Below are 14,780 nucleotides of genomic sequence, written 5' to 3' on the forward strand. Positions count from 1 at the left end.
TGAGTGAGTAGGAACTCCAATTCCTCTCACATGTCCCCGAAGAGCAATCCTATGAAAAATAAGAGAGTTCGAAATTAGAATGTAAGAACTAGTTAGTAGTTACGACTCTAGAGACTAGAGTATACACTATATATTCAATAGTCACCTGTGACACGACTCTCAAAGCCACTTTTTGTACGTGAGCCATTTGATAACCAAATGGGCTCCCCTCTGATCATTATACCGAATGAGCTCTTGGAGGAAGTCTCTTTGCTCGTGGACGGGAAGTATCCTTGGCAAGTAGGCGTCCCGATCAGAAAGTAGCTCCTCATCGGTGAAGAGGCTTGGTGCTTTGTAAGCGGGATGCAACAAGACTGCAAGACCATGGATAGGTCTATGCATCCATCGCCACCTCCTCTCCACAAATGCCATGATCGAATCGCGTCACGGAGTGGGTGGAGGCTCGGTGGGTTCCCTAGAATGCAAAAATTTCACTTTAAGGTTAAGTCTTTAAGGAACGAGAAAGAGATGTGAAAATGAGATTTGAAAACATGGGACATGGGTTTACCTAATCGCCTCCATAGGAGTGTCGGGGTCGTCCTCATCAAGCACGGTGGTCGCATGAATCTCCTCTAGAGCCTCTCGCATGAAGTGGGTGAGTAGCCCCAATGTGGAGCCCTCCATGTCGGCCAAGCGCAAAACCCCATACAAGGGAGTCACCGCAATGACAATGGCATGCACCTCGCGCCAAAAGGACTCTGTATAGCCACTCCAAGAGAAGCCACATGTAGGCAAACCGCGTGGAAGAGGGCTTGTTAAGCTCCAAGTCGCTTCGCTCGCGAAACATAGCGAGCACTTTTACCTTCTTTGTGAAGAAATTCACAATGGATAGGCCTTGTGCAACCACCCTCTTCACCCACTCTAGCTTCCCCACATCCTCCATGAGTAGGTCTAGACAATGGGAGGCACAAGGAGTCCATACAATGGATGGGAACTCTGCCTCTACCAAGTGCCCCATTTTGCGGCAATTGGGTTCGACCTACAAGTAACACAATGGCAATTTGGCAAATGCAATGAAATTCTTAGAAGTTAGAAGCTTGAACATAGTACATAGTACATACCTCTATGATGGCTTGCCGGATGTGACGATAGATAAATTTCCCCGATGTTTTTTGCCCTGCCTTTCCGGTATCCACTGCGCGTAAGAAGTATGTGCCGAGAGCGCCAGAAACAAGGATGTTCATGATACCTCTCTTCTTGCGATCACTCCATCCATCGGAGAGGATAGAGCAACCAAACTTCGCCCATCCTTCCTGCACGGGTGTGAGTTTGTCGTTGATCCTTTGCCTCTCGTCATCAAGCGCGGTGGTGCGCATCTCATGGTAGGTGCAATGTTGCAATGAAACGCGTTTCATTCCATGTGAATGAAATGAAACGTTTCATAGGAAACATATGCGTTTCTTTCATGATGCCTGGGAAACCTACGTTTTTTCAACGTATTCTATCCAGAGAGCACGTTTTTCGAAAAAACGTCTACAGGCGACTAGGAAATTGATTGAAGGAGCTCCTGCCTTGCACAAATCAGCTCCTACCAGCTCCTCTGGCACTTCCGAGGTTCTGTGCCCGCCAACTCTCAGGTTGGTTGTGCTGATTTGTGCTTTTTTTCTTCGATTTTGTAAAAAACATAGATTTTGAAATTTGGGGGTTTTCATGCTAGGGTGCCAATCCAGCCCTGCTTTTGTCAAGATGCCTCGCAGTAAGGATGCCATGTGGGCCCATGTCACTCCCCTATCTAAATATGGTGGTTTAGGCACACAAAAGTGGAAATGCAATTTTTGCGGGATTTGCTCAGGAGGGTCCATAATCTGTGTTAAGGCCCATTTTACAAGTTTAACCGGGGAAGGCATTGGTGCATGCAAACTTGTGCCTACAAACATCAAAGCTGAGCTACAAGAATGGAAAAGACAGCAACTGACAGGACGCGGTTGTGGGCCTGTGCTTGAGGATATTGGGGTTAGTGAGGATTTATGTGAGGCATCAAAGAGAACACGGTTGGGTTGAGAGGAAGATGCATAGAGCCAAGCAGGATTTGGGGGTGTTGGTAGTTCCACTACCATGGCAACACGAACCCCTTTGCCCGCAGCACCCAAAGCCTCTCTAAAGAGAGCAAGCATGCAAAAGCAGGCAATTAAAGATGCAACTAGGAAACTCACTAGGCTTTTCATCCAATGTGCTTTGTCTTTTCACATTGTGCGCACACCATGATGGAAAAAGGCCATGAGGGCAATCAGCTGCATTGGATGTGAGTGGGAGGGACCCTCCTATGAGACCTTGCGCACTAAAGAGCTCAGAAGAGAGCAACAAGCAGTGGAGGTGGAGATGGAGCCATTAAAAGCCACTCGGAGCAAGAATGGTTGCACATTGTTATGTGACGGGTGCTCAGATATACACAAGAGGAATGTGTACAATATTTTGGTGTCCTCTTGCAAGGGTACTATGTTTTTGCGTGCCATTGATGCATCTATGCCTAGGACAGTGGTGACGGGAGCATTTATATGGGCACACCTCCGCGAGGCTATCATGGAGATAGGCCCACAAAACATAGTGCAAGTGGTCACAAATAATGGTAGCAACTGTGTCTCTATGGGACGGATGCTAGAGGATGAGTTTCCACAGATTGTATGGACTCCATGTGCATCCCATAGCCTAGACTTGCTCATTGAAGATCTTGCCAAGATTAGGTGGATTGTTGACATCTTTGACACTGCGCGTAGCTTGGTGAAATTTGTTACCAAGAGGCCCATGGTCTCGGCAATGTTTCATGCCAATAGTCACCTTGAGCTTTTGAAGCCCTCACAAACGAGGTTTGCATATATGTTCATTGTGGTTGAGAGGGTAGTGAGAGTCCGACAGGGACTCATGCGCAGAGTGGTTAGTCGAGAGTGGATGAGTTGGGAGGACCATGAGCACCCGAAGGCAGTTGCTTTTACACGTAGAGTGATGCAAGAAGATTGGTGGAAGGAGTCGGAGGCTTTATTGAGAGCTCTTCAACCAATCTATAGTGTTCTTCGTGTCAGTGACATGGAGGGCAGCACTCTTGGACTCTTGTACGAGTTCATGGACCGGATTGGAGAGGCTCTTAACCGATGCACTCTCTTGACAGATGAGAGGTACTGAACTTCCAACTAGTTGCCTTCTTGTTGTAACTTGTAAGTTGTATCGCACTATGATCTATCGTAGCCTATAGGAGTGAGCTTATAGCTTTGATCATTCATGGCTAATTTTCAGGGTTGAGGACATTCGACGGGTTTGGAATGACCGGTGGGATTGGTTCCATAGACCAATCCACGCGGTTGCCCACATATTGCACCCTCTCTGGCGTAGTGAGGCCCAATATGTTAATGAAGAGTTGGAAGATAGATGGCAAGATTACATTCAGAAATGGACAGGAGGAGACGTGGAGCTCATGAGGCGCTTGGAGGATGAGCGGCTAGTGTATCGGAATGCCAGCCACGCATTTGGTAGACAGACTGCATGCATGCGAGAGAGACAGCTTCAACCAGTCTCATGGTGGGAGAAGTATGGGATCAATAGCCCTCACTTGGTGAGTACAACTCTAAAAGACAAGTGTGTTATTTACATAATACATTGATCAATGATGATTATACTTAGACTTTAGTACCCTATACTTACAAAGTTTCTGTACTTTAATGGCAGAGATGCCTCGCCATTCGAGTCCTCTCATAGGATTGCAGTTCGGGTCCTGCTGAGAGGAACTGGAGCACATGGGCCCTCTTCCATACAAAGAAGAGGAACAAGTTGTCTACTGCTCAGTTGGAGCGGTTTGTGTATTGCCATTGCAGTCTCCACCTAATTGAGCAGTTGGGCAATTTGATAGAGCCTCGTCAGGTCAATGTCGATAAAATCGACATTGAGAAGATGAAAGATGTCCTAGAGATTCCTCACGAGGAGCGCAACATATATGCCATGTTGTATGAGGAGTTGATGGCACGTGCTCATGGCACACGAGCATCTACAGTAGCATTATCAGGAGGTGCTAGTACTAGCGCAGCAGCTGAGACGAGTGCGGCAGTTGAGCCAGCATCATCCTCTTCTGAGGGTGACATTGAGTCTACCAAGGAGAGTAGTGATGATGACATCGAGGATGTTGACGATTGAGTGCCCAGGTGGCAGTGCCCACACTCCATATTGAGGACTCTAGTCTATGGGGCTATCAAGCTCCTCTAGTTTACTATTTGTCATCATTCATGCATGATTGCATCTTTCAGGCTTTAGCATGCTTTACTTTGTGTATTTCAGACTTCAGTTTACTTTTTTTGTATGAGCTCAGGATTCAAACTTTTTGTGATCACTTTGAGTGCCATTATTGAGTAGTTGCCATTATTGATGATGAAATCCAGATCTTGATTCTTGATGTTGCCAATTTATTTATGCCAATTGGTAAGTGACTCAGTTGGTTTCTCACTGTAACTGGGTCACCCAGATTCTTTAGTTTTAGCTTGTAAACATGTTTTAATGTGTAAATGATGCATGTTTAATATTGTTGGCATTATATTTTTAACATTTTTTTTTCTGAGAAAAGATCCTTTCATTAGTTATATAAAAAACGCCCGTAGGGCTACAAAAGATCCTCTCCTGCTCATAAGAAACAGAGCAAAGATCAAAGCAAAGCAGCCAGGGAGACTCTCCCTAGGTGTTGAGAAATACAAATATCAGTATAAAGAACTGAAGGGCTATATCATACAATAGGAGGGGGGAAAAAGCCAAACAGGTGGCCTGTAGTGCCAGCGGGGGGACCCCGCGTGTAGGGTATAGAAGGGACCGCTGCGCCAAGTGGTGTGAAAGGCCTGGCGCCGCAAGATCGCCTCATCTGAGTCGCCCCGGATGCGGTCATACTATCCTCGCAGGGTGTGGATCAACTCCTGCCAAATCCCCCGAACAGTCTTTGCTGGTGGCTCCAGTCTCCCCTCAAAGGCCCTGAAACACCGGGCCCTCCAGGTGAACCAGATGGTGAGGCTGGTGAGGAGCTCCCACCGAAGATCCCTCTCTTGTGTCCTGTCGATGGACGAGAAATCCGGTGAAGGAACAAGGCGAGGCTGGCCCCTAATGAATCTGATGGCCTGGCTGTCCTGCTCCGTCTCATAGCCCATAGCAGGCCCTGACGAAGTCGACCAAGCAGCGGCTCCCCACGTATACATACCCTCTGGAGAGAGGGGGGCCAGAATGCGCAGCATCTGCAGCCAAATCTGCTGCGCCTGAGGGCAGTCCCATAGGCAATGTCTCTGTGTCTCCCTAGGGTGGCCGCATCGGGTGCAGGCCGCCGGAAGACCGCTGTAGGCAAGCCAGGTGCCAACTGCAGAGCCCCTGTGGGGCGACCAGTCACTGGAAAGTCGAGATCCTGCGTGCCTGTCGACTAGCCCAGAGCCTGGTCCAGAAATCCTCCAGGAACTCCTGTGAGAGTCCCTGTAGCCGCCAGTGCCCCGATGCAGCTGAAGAGACCATCCTCCTCGCCATCAAAATATGTCGCCCCAACCGAACAGTATACTGGAAAAAGGTGATCTCTGTGGCCTCAAGGGATGCATAAGGATCATGCCACTTGTACTCGCCAGGGTCCCACTGGAGTCGGGCCAAGGGGCGCGCTGCATATGCCCATATGTGCCAATCAGAGTCCACATCTGCAGGGTCTGGGTCAATATGCCACTTCCGAGAAGCGGCGGCCACTACCCGTATCCTCTGAAAGATGCACTCTGCAACCAAAGGCGACTCCACCTCCACTCTCTGAAGTCTGCTCTCATCCTGGATCTCATAGTAAAGGCATCTGCCATCCTCAGTGCAAGCTCTGACAGCAATCAGGATCTCCAACTGTGTAAAGGCTCCCATCCACCGTGGGGCCACTGGCTTGAGAGGCGTGAACCACTCCTCTGTGAGTGCCTCCTGAATGTCATCCCTCATAATCAGCCCCCCTCTGAAGTGACTCAGCCTCTCCACCTGGATCTCCTCTAGAAGACTGCAGAAGGCCTGCCAGTCTCCAAAACTACGTGCTGGGCCTGCCGCCAATGGTCCCCAGGCTAGACGAGGCCGAGAACCCAACATACGACCCTGCTCTGTGCGAACTGCTGGGCTCCAGATGAGCGGCTGTCTGGCCCGCTCCTCATCACAAGAAGGAGGTCTCTGAGAGAGTCCCGGTCTCAGCAACTCCCAAGCTCTCAGGATGCTCAAGGCGAATCTATCCTCCCATCCTCGACTGAGGCCTGTCCTCCTCATCTCTATGAAGATCCATCGTATCTCTGGTGCCCAAGTACCCCCTGCTGGGGGAGCCCGAGCCTGTAGTAGCCGCTGAAAAAGAAGCTCTTTCCAAGGCTCAGCGCCTGGAAGCAGCCCCCGAACAATAAGCTTCCCCAATAGGGCTCTGCTCTGATCAACTGGATCGATAATGCCCAAGCCTCCCTGGGCCAACGGAAGTGTAATAATTGCCCAAGCGACCTTAGCGCGGGCTGGCTGACCGTCCCGCCCAGACCAAAGAAAGTTCCTGATCAGCCTCTGTACCTGGCTGATGCAAGAGCTCGAAAAGATCCAGCAAGACGTGATGTACCACATGGTCGCTAAAAGCACCTGATTTGCCACCACCACCCTCCCAGCCAAGGATAGCCGAGCTGTACTCCAATACAAAAGCTTCTTCCGAATGCTCAGAAGAAGCGGTGCAATCTGCTGCTGAGGTGACAAATCAAGTCCAATCTGGCATCCCAAATACCGTACTGCTGTGCCAGGAGGAATCCATCTAAAACCCGGGTTTGGGCTCCATGTCGGAGTGGGAGCGCTACTGATCCAAAAGGCCACTGTCTTGCGCCAATTGATCAGTGCTCCCGAAGTTGCACTAAAAACGTGAAGCGACTGCTCTGCCCGCTGAAGATTGGCCTCCTGGCCATGCAAAAATAAACCCGTGTCATCAACAAACTCAGCATCAAGCAGGTCCTCCCCCCGGACTGGGAGCTGGAGTCCTCTCAAACCAACCTCCTCTGTCGTTAGATACATGCTCATAGTCTCAGCAAAGAAGAGAAAAAGAAACGGGGCAAGAGGACACCCCTGACGGATTGATCTGGTCAACTCAAAACTCGGCCCCCGTCCTCCTGCAATCAGCACCTGGCTTCGAGCTGTGGAATATAGAGCCGCCACTCCTTGCATCCAAACTAGCTCAAAGCCCAGGCGAAGCATAGTGCCCTCTAAGAAACCCCAATCGACTCTATCGTATGCCTTCTCAAAATCGAGAAGCATCACGACCAAGTCCTCACCGAGAAATCTAGCTCGGGCTGTCGCCTCCCAGAAGGTGAAGATGTTGTCAAGGATACTATGCTCCTTGACGAATCCTGTCTGGGTAGCATGAATCAACTCCCCCAGAAACGGCTGGATCCTCAAACTCAAGGCCTTTGCTAAGACCTTGTAGACAGTATTGAGGATCGTAATAGGTCTCCAATGCCGAATATCATCTGACACTCCCTCCCCCTTGGGGATAAGAAAGATCAAGCCCTCTGAAAAGCTCTGTGGCATCACCCCAGTATCCAAAACATACTGAAAGCCCGTGCGGAGGCCTGGCCCCAAAAGGCCCCAATAGCGCATAAAAAAGGCAGGCGTCAATCCGTCCTCCCCAGGGCAACTATGGCGCGGAAGGGCCCTTAAGGCCTCAGCAAGCTCAATCTCTAAAAGAGGCTCACCCAGAACTGTACGCATACGATTTGTGACCCTCCTCTGCACATGGGCCCATACAATCTGTCTGCAAGCATCCCGAGCCTCAGTGTCTAGCTCCGCTGAAAGTAGGTCTCTATAGAACTCAATGGCAATGGCTCTGATCTCCCCGGGCTCAGTGGCTATCGATCCGTCCGGCCTCCCAAGCTGGCGGACTCCTGCGCGAGCATGGCGGGGTCCAGTAATCTCAAAAAACTCCCCTGTCACTCTATCTCCAAGCTGCGTCCACTGAGAGGCCTGGCGATGATAGTAAAACTCATGTCTCTGCTCCTCTGCCTCTCTAACCTCCTGGCGTGCCTGGCTAAGCTGGGACGCCACTTAGTCCCTCCCTGCCGCCGGCGATCCGACCGAGAGAAACTAAGACTGTCCTGAGAGCGGGAGAAGGCCCCATGCTGCCATGCATCAGTGATCCTCAATGTCATGCAAAATCGCTCCCACGCTGCAAGCTCCGTGCCGTGCACTGTAACATGACTGCCTCCCACCCTATCGGCCGGGTCCTCAAGCATGTTGAAGTCTCCCTCGACACACCAATGTGCGGCCTCTGGCAATGCATCCGTAACCTGGGTCGAGAACTCTGCTCTGGCACTAGCATGGTTGGGCGCATAGACATTGAGCACGCCAAAGAGCTCATCATGTGTCCTCAGAATGACATACTGTGCTCTACCAGGCACAATGATCCTGCGATCCACAATGGCCTGTCGCCATACATCCGCAATGACCATACATACTCCTCCCTGCCCACCCAAGGGGCCAAACCCTGCAGACCAAAAGGTGTCTCATCTACCAGGCATCACCGAACCGTATCTCCGGATCCTGCTCTCCCCCAAATGGTGCTCGTGCATCATCAAAATATCAATACTGCCCCCAACCAGGCATCTCTGCAGCTCCTGCCTCAAGCAGCCACGATATCGTATATAATGTGCTCCGCCAAGGCCCTGTACATTCCATGAGATGATCCTCATGGATGACCTGCTGAGGTGGATGCTGTCTCAGCCGTACGGCGGGCCTTCGCAAGCGGCTTGGATGGAGAATAGTCCCCATCCGAGCGGCTACGAATCTGCCCACCCGGTGTGCTGCAAGAATCACGGATCAGGCGCCAGTGACTGTGTCCCATGGCGACTGCCTCCCGCTCAGACAAAGCAGCCTCGTGAATGCATACATATCTAGGGTCGCGTGCTAAGTCTGCCACTATACGCACGACCAAATGTCGAATCCCTGAGGCGTCCACACTCCCGGGATCAAGGAAAAAATGAGCCAACTCCCATAGTCGGCCTATCACATCTGTCACCTCCAGATCGCTCACATGATGAGAAAACTCAACTGCCTGAGTCTTCAAAGTGCTAAGAGCGAGATCCAGGGTCCACTCCCAGTTGCGAGGGCCACAGAGAGGGAATGAGAAGGCTACCGCTGAATCAAGTGCCTCCTCCCCGCGGGCCCGAGGTATCACTACATGAACTCTGATGGGAGCTGGCTCATGGGGGCCCTCTGCTCCAAAAAGCCGTGTGAAGGAGTAATCAAAAGCCTCCGAGCGTTGTCGAGTGTCGAGACGACTCAGTCGACTGCGGATAGAGGATATCTGTGAAGCCCGAATCGGCATGGTAAGTCTCCTATGTGGTGCTCGAGCAAGGTCGGTGCTCAGTGTCCGCCGGACTGCAGGTGAGCGCCAGGGGACTGCCAGGGCCTCCCGGGGAGCTGAGGCGGGTGGGGGAGGAGGAGGGGGGGGAGAGGGGGGTGGAGAAGGAGCCGCTGCCGAATCCGGAGCGGGGGCAGGGGGAGGCGAAGGTGGAGGCGGGGCGGGAGGAGGGGACGGGGGAGGGAGGGGTGGAGGCGAAGGAGGGGGTGCTGGCATCTCCTGGTCCTCAGTCGGTGCTGGTGTCTCCTCCTGGAGGGGAGCAAAGCTGTTGCTCACGGGAACCCAGTGATGCTGAGACTGTGGCTGCTGCTGCATCGGTCTCTGGGCGTGCTGCTGTGGCTGTCTCCCTCGACGGCGCCCCTGTCCAGGCTGCCACTCCGAGGTCTCTGTGGGCTGAGCAGGTGTCCCAGAGGCTGCCTGCCGAGCCGCATCTGTGGGCGGGCCATCAGGGGCCTGTTGCTGCGGTGGAGGTCGGGGTCTCCTGCGAGGGCAGGCCTTGTGGCCGACCTGTCTACAGATAAAGCACTGATTCGGGAGCCCCGAGAACTCCACTCTCTGATCAATCCATCCCCCCCCTATCCTAGGTAGCTGAATGACCTTAGGAAGGGAGGAGATGTCAGGAACCAAAACCCTGACCGAAGGTAGCCGAGCTGCTCTAGCCACCACTGAAGTTGCTGTGGGGCTAGTCTCAGAGCCTACCAATGCTCCTAGCCTCGAGAGGAGAGGAAGGTACTCGCGACGGAGTCCAGGGAAGCAAACTGTAACGTGGAAAAGGCGCTCTCCCTGCTCGGCCGCTGCTGGGTCAAAGCCATGCTGCCAGGGTCTGAAGAATGCCCGAGCGCCCCTGATGTCAAGGGGACTCATGGCTAGGACCTGGGCCACGTTCTGGGCCGTCTCAAACTCGATCTGGTAGTGACCACGGCCCAGTAGCTGAACGTCTAGGATCTTGCCCACATCTGCAAGAAGGCGGGCCTGAAGAAGATCCTGGATCTCCCCTCTGTTGGGGCGAGTGCCGACTATACGGCAGATTGTGGAATGTGCCTGGAGGCGTTCCACCTCGGCGGCGAGGCTCGCTTCCTCTTCCGGCGAAAGAGAAAGCCTGATGGGGGTGTCCTCAGGGGCGGGCGAGGGGGCTGCGGAAGGCCTCCATCAGAGTGTGAAGCTGTGTCGAAGGCGGAGCGAATATGGAGAACCTGCAAGAACCGAGCTGCACACAAAGGAGGGGGAAGGCGAAAGGTAAAAAATAATAACCCCCGGGGGCGGAGAAAACCAGAAAGAAGGGGAGGGGGGGGGAGGCGGCGAAGACAGAACCCTAGGGGGAGGCGCGCGGAAGCAGCACGAAAAAAAAGGGGGGTGAGGGGGAAACGAGAGCTGGCGGAAGGGGGGGGCGGGGCGTTGAAGAGGAGGGGGGTGGGCGCAAAGGCGAAGAGCTACGGGAAGGGGGGGGGTGATGGCGAAGTGCAGGGGAGGGCGCTTCAGCGCAGGAAAACCAGGCGGAGGGGGGGGGCGGCGCAAACCCGAGGGTAGGCGGAGGGGGGAAGGCGCGAGGGCGGGCAGGGTGAGGGGTGTGCAGACAGAAGCGCGAGCAGGGGGGGAGAGCGGGAGCTTCAGCGAGCGCTTCATAAACTTGTATATATATTTTGAGGCGTGTACCCCCCCTTTTTGTATGGAACGTTTTTGAAACTTCTGGAAAATGAATGAAACGTTTATGAAACACGTTTCATGAAACGCCTGACAACTATGGGTAGGTGATACCATGCCATTCACCATGGGATGGCCACACCTCCACAATGCCCTTCACTATTTTGTGCCATTGTGGAACCTTGAGCACATTGAAGGAGAGATTGTAGTCTATCACTGTACGTGCAATCTCCTCATTCGCGGCTTTCATCTACGCCTTCACATAGGTGAGGTTGTTAATGTTTGCACCGATGGCGGTTTTCCTCATTACCGGAGAGCTCTCCTCCCTTGGCCTCTTTGATTGGAATTTGGAACCGCTTGAGGCGGAGCCGGAGCCCGATGGGACGGGCGTGGAGTCACGGATGCAGAGGTACCGGACATGGAAGCTCCCCCACGTCCACCTTTGTCTTGGTTGCGGATGAGCGAGTACTTCTTCACTATACCATCCGCAATTTCTTGGGGAATCTCCTTGCACGGCGCCACTTCCCCACCAAGCTTGGACACATGTGCAAGGAGCCTTGTGACACTACTTGTGTAACCCTTCCCACAAAAGTTACACGTCCATTTCCATGACCCCGAATTACCGGTGGCGGTATTTACGGCAAATGCCTCATGCTTGTCCTTTCCTCCGGACCTCATTGCCGAAGTCTAGAGAGAGAGAGAGAGAGCTTGAGAGAGGGAAAGAGAGCTTGAGAGAGAGAGAGATAGAGGCTAGAGAGCTTGAGCCTTGGCCCTTGACTCTTGAGCTTGAGCTTTGAAAGTTGAGGCTTGAGCCTTGAGAGAGAGAGAGAGAAAGAAAGAAAGAAAGAAAGATATATTAAGCGTCTACTAAAGACCCAATGGGCCTATGAGACCAAAGTGGTACAATAATGTCCATTGCATATCTCATCATGGAATGGAAAATAAAACAGAATGAAAACATAAATATAGCTATCTCACTAGGTTGATACAAAAATGTCCATGGAAACTCCTCATGGAATACTAAGAACATAAAAACATGGGATGAACATCAGCTCCGAGTAGATGGTATACCACTCTCCAAAATGTCAAGCATGGGGTTGACGAGTATGGCCGAGAGGTCTCCCACAGCTATGTCACGTGGAAAGGTAGCTTGATGGCGGTGGAGCATGTCCTGGATCCGGAGCTGATGAGGTGATTGTGGCCGACGGGGGCTTGAGGCTTGAGCCTTTAAGGCTTAAGCCTTGAGAGAAAGAAAGAAAGCTGTATTAACGTCTACTAGAGGCCGAACTGGACCTATGAGACAAATCAATGTACATCTGTCAATGTCTTGTGGATGTCCAGAAAAAAAAAGAGGACAATATGAACATGAAATAAAGTATGAAAGTACTGAGCTAGTGGGGGGGTGTGATGGATGGAGCACTACTGCTAGAGGCTCAATATGCAATCTATATGCGTAGGGTATGCAAGAATGCAATGCAGATTTGTCTAGTTCCAACCAGTACCATAATGGGGGTGTAATATGTGATACATAGGCGATGGCGAGGCAAAAATACCTCGGAGCATGATCTCCGGGTGTGAGTGTAAGTGAGCTAGCCGCTCTTGGATACGGTGTTGATGTCGAGCCCGTATCTTTGTGATCTCCCTCTGATGTAGTCTGGGAGTCTGGTAGCCTGGTGCTCTCGGTCTCCGTCTGTATGAAGCAGATCGTTTGGAAGAGGGCCTCTAGTAGCATAGGAGGTGCAGCAAACTCCGTCCGGACAATGTCATGTGGGTCGGAGGGTTTGCTTTGGATCAATTGTGAGAGCATGAGAATCTGAGGCCTCTCTATCTGAGACCATGTGGAGGTGGCGAGCCCAGGTGCCCATACTGCTGCAGCATACATCAAAGCAAGGGTGACTAGTGTGTCAAACAACCACCCCTTCGTGCAGGGCTCTTGGAAGTGTGCCTGGTGACACTGTCTCTCTAGCATGGCCAGAGCTGCATACCCTCATGTGAGTCTATCCGTAGCTGCCTGTGCCGTAGTGAATCTTCCTGGCGGAGTCGTAAATGTAATCCCCAGGTACACACATGAGTCTACCACCTCTACCTGTCCTCCTCCTAGTGTGAAGATGGCCTGTCGTCGAACCGGCCCTGAGGCGTGGAAAATCATGGCCTTGGTTTTCCCAAGGTTCACTGTAAGCCCCCTCTGTGTGTCGAAGTCATTGCGTGCATGGAGATGGTGCTGGAGTTTGTTCATTGCCCACATACATGCACAACAGGGGGTACCCGGGGGTCGGGAGGGGTGGCTTTACTAGACGGGGAGGAGCTTCAGCATGTGATACAGGTGGTCGGGCAAGATGAGGCTGCACAGCTTTAGGGCCCGGGAAATCTACCTTGCAGTGTGCTACTTTGCACCCTCCACTTCTAAATATGCCACCCATGGAAAGTCCCCGTACCTGCCCCTTCATGATATCATTACAAGGTTTTCCGGACATCCTCCTGGTTGGAGACTTCAATGCCCGCACTGCATGTGCAGAGGTACCCTTCTTTGAGACAGATGATCCCATGTACCGGGAGATTGACACGGTGGGTACAGATCTGAAGCGGACATCACAGGAGACAGCAGCCCGCACAGACTATGGAGAGTATCTCTTAGCCCTCAGCGGGGCTCATAGGCTAGCCATTTATAATGGCCTGGCCAAATGGCATGGATCCAACTCCTTCACCTCCTACCCCTTCGGACATGGAGCTAGTATAGTGGACTATCTAATGGGATCCCTCTCTTCTCTACTCGCCCCATCGGTGTTGTAGCCGACCCTGCATACCTGGCCTTCTCACTCACATGCCGATACACCATGCAACCACCTGCTTTGCCCCATCACCTTCCGAGATACCACTTCACCAGAGAGACCTCTTCCATCTATTCTGATCACGTCTACCGCATCCTCTCCGACCTCGACCCCCACATCCCACTTGATGAGCTTACTACACACCTCTCAGCCACCCTCCATACGTTCGCTGCAGCCGCCTTCCCACACTCTAGAGCCACCCCTACATCACCAAGAGGGACTGTCCCACAGAATAGCTGGTACGACGAGGTATGTCGTGATACCCGAGCCCGTCTACATCGGGAGATGGCACGAGGATCCACCACTCACCAACAGGCACGAGTGATCTTTCGACGTCTCACACGGAGAAAGAAGAGAGTGTACCTAGCAAGGCTTGAGCAGGAGCTATACGAGCTATTTCTTGGAAGGGACTGTAAGGAGGCCTGGAGGATCTTCCAGGATCATCGCCTTCCAACTCCGATTACTTCACCCAGCACCTGGCACACCTATGCCACCTCTCTCTACCATGTCCCCGAGCAGCCACCTCTCCCCCATCCACCTGAACCTCGTCCCCCACACTCTTCCTTCTTTCACCTCAGCATGGTGAGAGATGCTATTGACAGGATGCAGACTGGGAGAGCACAGGATCATGATGGACTCCTCACCGAGCATTTCTCCCATGCTTGAGACACGCTAGCCCCTTTACTGGTTCACATGTTTAACAGGGCTTTATGTGAAGGCTTCCCCGTCAGCTGGTCATCGAATACTATTGTACCTATCTTGAAAGCAGGTGACCCCATGGACCCCAACAACTATAGGACTATCATGATTTGTCACACCTTGGCCAAGATTTATGGTTCAATTTTGGTGCATGAGCTTAGTAGATGGTGCGAGGAGCAGAGACTCAGGAGAGGGCACTCCACACTAGATCATATCTTTACACTACGGGGGATCATTGA

General features: G+C 52.2%; 2 protein-coding genes across 2 annotated transcripts in view; both read left to right on the forward strand.

Moving 5' to 3' along the window:
- The window catches only part of ARP4 (actin-related protein 4), a 118,395-nt gene that overhangs the window by 89,103 nt on the left and 14,512 nt on the right, over positions 1 to 14,780 (forward strand). The gene's annotated exons all lie outside the window — the stretch shown is intronic.
- LOC147629248 (uncharacterized) lies at positions 1,414 to 3,763 on the forward strand. Its single transcript, XM_086812974.1, has 2 exons — positions 1,414 to 3,149; positions 3,268 to 3,763. The coding sequence occupies exons 1-2, from the start codon at positions 2,257 to 2,259 to the stop codon at positions 3,629 to 3,631; spliced, it is 1,257 nt and encodes a 418-aa protein (XP_086669100.1). The 5' UTR covers positions 1,414 to 2,256; the 3' UTR covers positions 3,632 to 3,763.

This window comes from Cibotium barometz, chromosome 18 (genome assembly GCF_041138505.1).
Source record: "Cibotium barometz isolate CiBa-2024 chromosome 18, ASM4113850v1, whole genome shotgun sequence".
Classification (NCBI taxonomy): Eukaryota; Viridiplantae; Streptophyta; class Polypodiopsida; order Cyatheales; family Cibotiaceae; genus Cibotium; species Cibotium barometz.

Excerpts from the sequence above, each read along its gene's own strand:
- LOC147629248 (XM_086812974.1), top strand. The coding sequence starts at position 2,257 with ATGAGGGCAATCAGCTGCATTGGATGTGAGTGGGAGGGACCCTCCTAT. Across the intron at positions 3,150-3,267 it reads ACTCTCTTGACAGATGAGAG|GGTTGAGGACATTCGACGGG; the intron begins GTACTGAACTTC and ends GCTAATTTTCAG.